The sequence below is a fragment of the Coregonus lavaretus genome (genome assembly GCF_964263955.1).
Source record: "Coregonus lavaretus genome assembly, contig: HAP1_SCAFFOLD_251, whole genome shotgun sequence".
Lineage (NCBI taxonomy): Eukaryota > Metazoa > Chordata > Actinopteri > Salmoniformes > Salmonidae > Coregonus > Coregonus lavaretus.
The window spans coordinates 407,330-418,234 of NW_028166533.1; the positions used below are offsets into that span (position 1 = coordinate 407,330).

General features: G+C 48.8%; 1 protein-coding gene across 1 annotated transcript in view; it reads right to left on the reverse strand.

Annotated features, from left to right (window-relative positions):
• The window catches only part of LOC311114584 (synaptojanin-1-like), a 99,164-nt gene that overhangs the window by 24,584 nt on the left and 63,675 nt on the right, over nucleotides 1-10,905 (reverse strand). The window contains exons 16-20 of the mRNA XM_084189825.1: nucleotides 10,896-10,905; nucleotides 10,264-10,422; nucleotides 4,077-4,233; nucleotides 3,670-3,787; nucleotides 3,239-3,451 (exon numbers count right to left, since the gene is read on the reverse strand). The exon at nucleotides 10,896-10,905 is cut by the window's right edge and continues 183 nt beyond it. Of these exons, the coding sequence (XP_084045951.1) occupies nucleotides 3,239-3,451; nucleotides 3,670-3,787; nucleotides 4,077-4,233; nucleotides 10,264-10,422; nucleotides 10,896-10,905 (657 nt within the window). The remainder of the gene's footprint in view (nucleotides 1-3,238; nucleotides 3,452-3,669; nucleotides 3,788-4,076; nucleotides 4,234-10,263; nucleotides 10,423-10,895) is intronic.

Sequence of the window (10,905 nt, forward strand, 5' to 3'; positions counted from 1 at the left end):
GGAGGACCAGACCGTTGGAACGAGGAAGAGCCAAGAGGACCAGACCGTTGGAACGAGGAAGAGCCAGGAGGACCAGACCGTTGGAACGAGGAAGAGCCAGACCGTTGGAACGAGGAAGAGCCAGGAGGACCAGACAGTTGGAACGAGGAAGAGCCAGGAGGACCAGACCGTTGGAACGAGGAAGAGCCAGGAGGACCAGACCGTTGGAACGAGGAAGAGCCAGGAGGACCAGACCGATGGAACGAGGAAGAGCCAGGAGGACCAGACCGTTGGAACGAGGAAGAGCCAGACCATTGGAACGAGGAAGAGCCAGGAGGACCAGACCGTTGGAACGAGGAAGAGCCAGGAGGACCAGACCGATGGAACGAGGAAGAGCCAGGAGGACCAGACCGTTGGAACGAGGAAGAGCCAGACCGTTGGAACGAGGAAGAGCCAGGAGGACCAGACCGTTGGAACGAGGAAGAGCCAGGAGGACCAGACCGTTGGAACGAGGAAGAGCCAGGAGGACCAGACCGATGGAACGAGGAAGAGCCAGGAGGACCAGACCGTTGGAACGAGGAAGAGCCAGGAGGACCAGACCGTTGGAACGAGGAAGAGCCAGGAGGACCAGACCGTTGGAACGAGGAAGAGCCAGGAGGACCAGACCGTTGGAACGAGGAAGAGCCAGACCGTTGGAACGAGGAAGAGCCAGGAGGACCAGACCGTTGGAACGAGGAAGAGCCAGACCGTTGGAACGAGGAAGAGCCAGGAGGACCAGACCGTTGGAACGAGGAAGAGCCAGGAGGACCAGACCGTTGGAACGAGGAAGAGCCAGGAGGACCAGACCGTTGGAACGAGGAAGAGCCAGGAGGACCAGACCGATGGAACGAGGAAGAGCCAGGAGGACCAGACCGTTGGAACGAGGAAGAGCCAGGAGGACCAGACCGTTGGAACGAGGAAGAGCCAGGAGGACCAGACCGATGGAACGAGGAAGAGCTGTAGTACATTTCATAGACTGACTAAAGTTACCAAAACAACTGTTTATAATCGTTAGTAAACACTCCCCCTATTAGGTCAAGTTCATCTACATGAAAATAAAGTAAAGAAATGTAAGATTAAAATTAATGTAGGCCTGTTTAAAAACGGTTTTGACGGTTATTTTATTTTCATGGAGGTCTTCACCTGTAACCATCAAGTTACACGAATATTCAATTACCGTCAGAGCGCTATGTGCCGCAGTATGATATACAGTGGGGAGAACAAGTATTTGATACACTGCCGATTTTGCAGGTTTTCCTACTTACAAAGCATGTAGAGGTCTGTAATTTTTATCATAGGTACACTTCAACTGTGAGAGACGGAATCTAAAACAAAAATCCAGAAAATCACATTGTATGATTTTTAAGTAATTAATTTGCATTTTATTGCATGACATAAGTATTTGATCACCTACCAACCAGTAAGAATTCCGGCTCTCACAGACCTGTTAGTTTTTCTTTAAGAAGCCCTCCTGTTCTCCACTCATTACCTGTATTAACTGCACCTGTTTGAACTCGTTACCTGTATAAAAGACACCTGTCCACACACTCAATCAAACAGACTCCAACCTCTCCACAATGGCCAAGACCAGAGAGCTGTGTAAGGACATCAGGGATAAAATTGTAGACCTGCACAAGGCTGGGATGGGCTACAGGACAATAGGCAAGCAGCTTGGTGAGAAGGCAACAACTGTTGGCGCAATTATTAGAAAATGGAAGAAGTTCAAGATGACGGTCAATCACCCTCGGTCTGGGGCTCCATGCAAGATCTCACCTTGTGGGGCATCAATGATCATGAGGAAGATGAGGGATCAGCCCAGAACTACACGGCAGGACCTTGTCAATGACCTGAAGAAAGCTGGGACCACAGTCTCAAAGGAAACCATTAGTAACACACTACGCCGTCATGGATTAAAATCCTGCAGCGCACGCAAGGTCCCCCTGCTCAAGCCAGCGCATGTCCAGGCCCGTCTGAAGTTTGCCAATGACCATCTGGATGATCCAGAGGAGGAATGTGATAAGGTCATGTGGTCTGATGAGACAAAAATATAGCTTTTTGGTCTAAACTCCACTCGCCGTGTTTGGAGGAAGGAGAAGGATGAGTACAACCCCAAGAACACCATCCCAACCGTGAAGCATGGAGGTGGAAACATCATTCTTTGGGGATGCTTTTCTTTAAAGGGGACAGGACGACTGCACCGTATTGAGGGGAGGATGGATGGGGCCATGTATCGCGAGATCTTGGCCAACAACCTCCTTCCCTCAGTAAGAGCATTGAAGATGGGTTGTGGCTGGGTCTTCCAGCATGACAACGACCCGAAACACACAGCCAGGGCAACTAAGGAGTGGCTCCGTAAGAAGCATCTCAAGGTCCTGGAGTGGCCTAGCCAGTCTCCAGACCTGAACCCAATAGAAAATCTTGGAGGGAGCTGAAAGTCCGTATTGCCCAGCGACAGCCCCGAAACCTGAAGGATCTGGAGAAGGTCTGTATGGAGGAGTGGGCCAAAATCCCTGCTGCAGTGTGTGCAAACCTGGTCAAGACCTACAGGAAACGTATGATCTCTGTAATTGCAAACAAAGGTTTCTGTACCAAATATTAAGTTCTGCTTTTCTGATGTATCAAATACTTATGTCATGCAATAAAATGCAAATGAATTACTTAAAAATCATACAATGTGATTTTCTGGATTCTTGTTTTAGATTCCGTCTCTCACAGTTGAAGTGTACCTATGATAAAAATTACAGACCTCTACATGCTTTGTAAGTAGGAAAACCTGCAAAATCGGCAGTGTATCAAATACTTGTTCTCCCCACGGTATTTCACCAAGGTGTGCAACGGTTAAAAAAAGGTAGGGAGCCACTGGTATATAGGGATTAGACTGCTATTTGGGACGCACCCTAGCTGTACTTAGAAAGTAAAGTAGACGCTAATGGTGTGTGTGTGTGTGTGGTGTGTGTGTGTACGTACATGTTTTACTATACTGAGTACCAGAAGTCCTCACAAGAATAGTAACCCAACTAAAATCCAGAGAAGTGAGGACATTTTGCCGGTCCTTACTTAGGCTTAAGGGTTACATTTAGGGTTAGGGGTTAGGTTTAGGGGTTAGGGGTCAAGGTAAGGGTTAGGATTAAGGAAACAAGTATAGTAAAACATAGCTGTGTGTGTGTGTGTGTGTGTGTGTGTGTGTGTGTGTGTGTGTGTGTGTGTGTATTTCCGTCACCTGATGAGGATGACCTCTCCAAACACAGCGAACTTGTCCAGCAGCTCGTCGATGAGCGCATCGTCAAAGTAGTCGTCAGGTCCCGAGGAGCAGAGAGAGACCAGGATGGTTCCGTCAGGAGGACCCTGCAGGGCGATCACCTCCTTATACACCTGGTGACGGGCTTCTGGATCCACCTCCAATACGTCTATATCCATCACAGCCATCACAGGCCTGGGGAGGGGAAAGAAGTTATAACCTAACCCTCACCCTCCATCACTGCCATCACAGGCCTGGGGAGGGGAAAGAAGTTATAACCTAACCCTCACCCTCCATCACTGCCATCACAGGAGATGAAGAGACCGGTTAGACGGTGCTAGTCTGTGATCAGAGGTCTTGAGCTCAGCCCTGCCGTTGTATTTCAGAGTCCTGTGTCTGTGTGTGTGTGTTACCTGTGATCAGAGGTCTTGAGCTCAGCCCTGCCGTAGTATTTCAGCTCCCCAGGGCTCCAAGGGTACAGCTGCTGTTCATCTGCTTCTCCCACTGGGCCTACCATGTTCATCTCCTCCGCTACACACACACACACACACACACCACACAACACACACCACACACACACACACACAGACAGACAGACACAGACACACAGACACACAGACACACAGACACACAGACACACACACACAGACACACAGAAATACACAGACACACACACAGACACACACACTCTTCCAGTAAACTTGTAACGTATGTTAAAAACGCAGAGCATGGCTGCTTTAATCCTTGGGTACCAATCCACCATTTTACACTCTAGTGAGACGCACCAGACATCCTCCTACACCAAGCCAAGCTCTCTCACCAGTCTTGTCGAAGTTCCACTTCCTCCTCTTCCAGAGGCAGCGGTCAGTCCAGGCGGGGGTACGACACTTCTCACTGGTGTCGTAGTCGTCAGAGAACAGGTCATACTTATAGGTGGGGGCAAAGTCCAGGTTGCCCTCGATGAACCCACGGAACACCTAGAGAAGAGAGAGGACAGAGAGGAGTTAGAGAAACTCTCTCTTTCGGAACAATAAAGTAAATCATTTCATTTTATATCAAACTGCCTTACACCAAGACTGAACCCACAGAACATCTAGAGGAAGAGGAATTAGAGACTGCCTTACACCAAGACTGAACCCACAGAACACCTAGAGGAAGAGGAATTAGAGACTGCCTTACACCAAGACTGAACCCACAGAACACCTAGAGGAAGAGGAATTAGAGACTGCCTTACACCAAGACTGAACCCACAGAACACCTAGAGGAAGAGGAATTAGAGACTGCCTTACACCAAGACTGAACCCACAGAACACCTAGAGGAAGAGGAATTAGAGACTGCCTTACACCAAGACTGAACCCACAGAACACCTAGAGGAAGAGGAATTAGAGACTGCCTTACACCAAGACTGAACCCACAGAACACCTAGAGGAAGAGGAATTAGAGACTGCCTTACACCAAGACTGAACCCACAGAACACCTAGAGGAAGAGGAATTAGAGACTGCCTTACACCAAGACTGAACCCACAGAACACCTAGAGGAAGAGGAATTAGAGACTGCCTTACACCAAGACTGAACCCACAAAACACCTAGAGGAAGAGGAATTAGAGACTGCCTTACACCAAGACTGAACCCACAGAACACCTAGAGGAAGAGGAATTAGAGACTGCCTTACACCAAGACTGAACCCACAGAACACCTAGAGGAAGAGGAATTAGAGACTGCCTTACACCAAGACTGAACCCACAAAACACCTAGAGGAAGAGGAATTAGAGACTGCCTTACACCAAGACTGAACCCACAGAACACCTAGAGGAAGAGGAATTAGAGACTGCCTTACACCAAGACTGAACCCACAGAACACCTAGAGGAAGAGGAATTAGAGACTGCCTTACACCAAGACTGAACCCACAGAACACCTAGAGGAAGAGGAATTAGAGACTGCCTTACACCAAGACTGAACCCACAGAACACCTAGAGGAAGAGGAATTAGAGACTGCCTTACACCAAGACTGAACCCACAGAACACCTAGAGGAAGAGGAATTAGAGACTGCCTTACACCAAGGCTGAACCCACAGAACACCTAGAGGAAGAGGAATTAGAGACTGCCTTACACCAAGGCTGAACCCACAGAACACCTAGAGGAAGAGGAATTAGAGACTGCCTTACACCAAGACTGAACCCACAGAACACCTAGAGGAAGAGGAATTAGAGACTGCCTTACACCAAGGCTGAACCCACAGAACACCTAAGGGAAGAGGAATTAGAGACTGCCTTACACCAAGACTGAACCCACAGAACACCTAAGGGAAGAGGAATTAGAGACTGCCTTACACCAAGACTGAACCCACAGAACACCTAGAGGAAGAGGAATTAGAGACTGCCTTACACCAAGGCTGAACCCACAGAACACCTAAGGGAAGAGGAATTAGAGACTGCCTTACACCAAGACTGAACCCACAGAACACCTAAGGGAAGAGGAATTAGAGACTGCCTTACACCAAGACTGAACCCACAGAACACCTAGAGGAAGAGGAATTAGAGACTGCCTTACACCAAGGCTGAACCCACAGAACACCTAGAGGAAGAGGAATTAGAGACTGCCTTACACCAAGGCTGAACCCACAGAACACCTAAGGGAAGAGGAATTAGAGACTGCCTTACACCAAGACTGAACCCACAGAACACCTAGAGGAAGAGGAATTAGAGACTGCCTTACACCAAGACTGAACCCACAGAACACCTAGAGGAAGAGGAATTAGAGACTGCCTTACACCAAGACTGAACCCACAGAACACCTAGAGGAAGAGGAATTAGAGACTGCCTTACACCAAGACTGAACCCACAGAACACCTAGAGGAAGAGGAATTAGAGACTGCCTTACACCAAGACTGAACCCACAGAACACCTAGAGGAAGAGGAATTAGAGACTGCCTTACACCAAGGCTGAACCCACAGAACACCTAAGGGAAGAGGAATTAGAGACCTGTTTGGGATTGTTTTGAGGTGCCTTAATCGACGTCCACGTCATCGGCGCCCAGGGGAGCAGTTGTTGTTGGGGGTTAATTGCCTTGCTCAAGAGCAGATTTTTCCACCTTGCCGGTTCTGGGATTTGAACCAGTGACCTTTCGGCCCAACGCAAGGACTGACTGTTTTATTTAAGGGCATATCATTCTGCTTCTATCACTCCTCCTCCAACAAGGAACAGCATGCGTTGCTCAACCGCCATCGGATTTAGCATCCACACATTGGATGCATGGGACATAGCAGAGGAGAAGATGGTACTCGTCGTAACTGACAACGGGGCGAACGCAGTCAAGGCAATCAAGCCATTACAGAACAGCCAAGAGAATACCCGTGACCAACACCAACCAGAGCTGGCCGTGGCTTTGAACGCTGAGACATACATATCTGAATCTGAGTTGGACACCGACAATTATCCTTTTAAATCCAAGTCACATTAAGATTGATTTATAATTGAAACATAACCTGACCTATGACCTGACCCATCATCATGTATTACTGCCCCCCTGACCTGACCCATCATCATGTATTACTGCCCCCCTGACCTATGACCTGACCATCATCATGTATTACTGCCCCCCTGACCTGACCATCATCATGTATTACTGCCCCCCTGACCTGACCCATCATCATGTATTACTGCCCCCTGACCTATGACCTGACCATCATCATGTATTACTGCCCCCCTGACCTGACCATCATCATGTATTACTGCCCCCCTGACCTATGACCTGACCATCATCATGTATTACTGCCCCCCTGACCTGACCATCATCATGTATTACTGCCCCCCTGACCTGACCATCATCATGTATTACTGCCCCCCTGACCTATGACCTGACCATCATCATGTATTACTGCCCCCCTGACCTGACCATCATCATGTATTACTGCCCCCCTGACCTATGACCTGACCCATCATCATGTATTACTGCCCCCCTGACCTGACCATCATCATGTATTACTGCCCCCTGAACTGACCATCATCATGTATTACTGCCCCCCTGACCTGACCATCATCATGTATTACTGCCCCCCTGACCTATGACCATCATCATGTATTACTGCCCCCCTGACCTGACCATCATCATGTATTACTGCCCCCCTGACCTGACCCATCATCATGTATTACTGCCCCCTGACCTGACCATCATCATGTATTACTGCCCCCCTGACCTGACCATCATCATGTATTACTGCCCCCCTGACCTATGACCTGACCTATCATCATGTATTACTGCCCCCTGACCTGACCATCATCATGTATTACTGCCCCCCTGACCTGACCATCATGTATTACTGCCCCCTGACCTATGACCTGACCATCATCATGTATTACTGCCCCCCTGACCTATGACCTGACCCATCATCATGTATTACTGCCCCCCTGACCTGACCATCATCATGTATTACTGCCCCCCTGACCTGACCATCATCATGTATTACTGCCCCCCTGACCTGACCATCATCATGTATTACTGCACCCTGACCTATGACCTGACCATCATCATGTATTACTGCCCCCTGACCTGACCATCATCATGTATTACTGCCCCCCTGACCTATGACCTGACCATTATCATGTATTACTGCCCCCCTGACCTGACCATCATCATGTATTACTGCCCCCTGACCTGACCATCATCATGTATTACTGCCCCCTGACCTATGACCTGACCATCATCATGTATTACTGCCCCCTGACCTGACCATCATCATGTATTACTGCCCCCCTGACCTATGACCTGACCATCATCATGTATTACTGCCCCCTGACCTGACCATCATTATGTATTACTGCACCCTGACCTGACCATCATCATGTATTACTGCCCCCCTGACCTATGACCTGACCATCATCATGTATTACTGCCCCCCTGACCTTTGACCATAATCATGTATTACTGCCCCCTGACCTATGACCTGACCATCATCATGTATTACTGCCCCCTGACCTGACCATCATCATGTATTACTGCCCCCTGACCTATGACCTGACCATCATCATGTATTACTGCCCCCCTGACCTATGACCTGACCATCATCATGTATTACTGCCCCCTGACCTGACCATCATCATGTATTACTGCCCCCTGACCTGACCATCATCATGTATTACTGCCCCCCTGACCTATGACCATCATCATGTATTACTGCCCCCTGACCTGACCATCATCATGTATTACTGCCCCCTGACCTGACCATCATCATGTATTACTGCCCCCTGACCTGACCATCATCATGTATTACTGCCCCCCTGACCTGACCATCATCATGTATTACTGCCCCCCTGACCTATGACCTGACATCATCATGTATTACTGCCCCCTGACCTGACCATTATCATGTATTACTGCCTCCTGACCTATGACCTGACCCATCATGTATTACTGCCCCCCTGACCTGACCCATCATCATGTATTACTGCCCCCCTGACCTATGACCTGACCATCATCATGTATTACTGCCCCCCTGACCTATGACCTGACCATCATCATGTATTACTGCCCCCCTGACCTGACCCATCATGTATTACTGCCCCCCTGACCTGACCATCATCATGTATTACTGCCCCCCTGACCTGACCATCATCATGTATTACTGCCCCCCTGACCTGACCCATCATGTATTACTGCCCCCCTGACCTGACCCATCATGTATTACTGCCCCCTGACCTGACCATCATCATGTATTACTGCCCCCCTGACCTATGACCTGACCATCATCATGTATTACTGCCCCCCTGACCTGACCATCATCATGTATTACTGCCCCCCTGACCTATGACCTGACCCATCATGTATTACTGCCCCCCTGACCTATGACCTATGACCATCATCATGTATTACTGCCCCCCTGACCTATGACCTGACCATCATCATGTATTACTGCCCCCCTGACCTGACCATCATCATGTATTACTGCCCCCCTGACCTATGACCTGACCATCATCATGTATTACTGCCCCCCTGACCTATGACCTGACCATCATCATGTATTACTGCCCCCCTGACCTATGACCTGACCCATCATGTATTACTGCCCCCCTGACCTATGACCTGACCCATCATGTATTACTGCCCCCTGACCTATGACCTGACCCATCATGTATTACTGCCCCCTGACCTGACCATCATCATGTATTACTGCCCCCCTGACCTATGACCTGACCCATCATGTATTACTGCCCCCCTGACCTATGACCTGACCCATCATGTATTACTGCCCCCTGACCTATGACCTGACCCATCATGTATTACTGCACCCTGACCTGACCATCATCATGTATTACTGCCCCCCTGACCTGACCATCATCATGTATTGGGGCGGCAGGTAGCTTAGTGGGTAAGAGCGTTGTGCCAGTAACCGAAAGGTCGCTGGTTCTAATCCCCGAGCCGACTAGGTGAAAAATCTGTCGATGTGCCCTTGAGCAAGGCACTTAACCCTAATTGCTCCTGTAAGTCGCTCTGGATAAGAGCGTCTGCTAAATGACTAAAATGTAAATGTATTACTGCCCCCTGACCTATGACCTGACCCATCATGTATTACTGCCCCCCTGACCTGACCATCATTATGTATTACTGCCCCCCTGACCTATGACCTGACCATCATCATGTATTACTGCCCCCCTGACCTATGACCTGACCATCATCATGTATTACTGCCCCCCTGACCTATGACCTGACCATCATCATGTATTACTGCCCCCCTGACCTGACCATCATTATGTATTACTGCCCCCCTGACCTATGACCTGACCCATCATGTATTACTGCCCCCCTGACCTATGACCTGACCCATCATGTATTACTGCCCCCAAGTGGCAAGAAGTGAAATCCCACAAATAACTCATAGAAATATAAACTAATAGAAAATCACAAAACTATAATAACCTTGGTGTGTGTGTGTGTGTGTGTGTGTGTGTGTGTGTGTGTGTGTGTGTGTGTGTGTGTGTGTGTGTGTGTGTGTGTGTGTGTCCTTACCAGTCCCTGGTTCTTCTGGTCCACCAGTTGGTCTCCTGCGGTCAGGGCTTCCCAGTTCTGTTGTCTGATCAGCTCCTTCACCTCCTCGTTGGGTTGACTGATGCGGTAGTTAAAGTCTCCACACCAGAAGATGTAGTCATGGGAGTACAGGAGTCTACCCTGGGGGGAGAGGAGAGAGGAGGTTAAACACACACACAGGGAGATGTACAGTCGAGAAACACAGGAGAGAGAAGAGCAGGGAGAAATGTGTTAACATGAGTTCACACACACACACACACACACACACACACACACACACACACACACACACAGAGAGGGAAATAATAATAATAATAATATGCCATTTAGCAGACACTTTTATCCAAAGCGACTTATATGTGCATATATTTTTACGTATGGGTGGTCCTGGGGATCGAACCCACTACCCTGGCGTTACAAGCGCCGTGCTCTACCAATTGAGCTACAGAGGACCACGAGATGTACAGTAAGTCGCTCTGGATAAGAGCGTCTGCTAAATGACTAAAATGTAAATGTAAAATGTACAGTCAAGAAACACAGGAGAGAGAAGAGCAGGGAGAAATGTGTTAATATGAGTAAAAAAATTATTTTATTGTGTGCGTATGTGTGGTTACCATGGGGAAG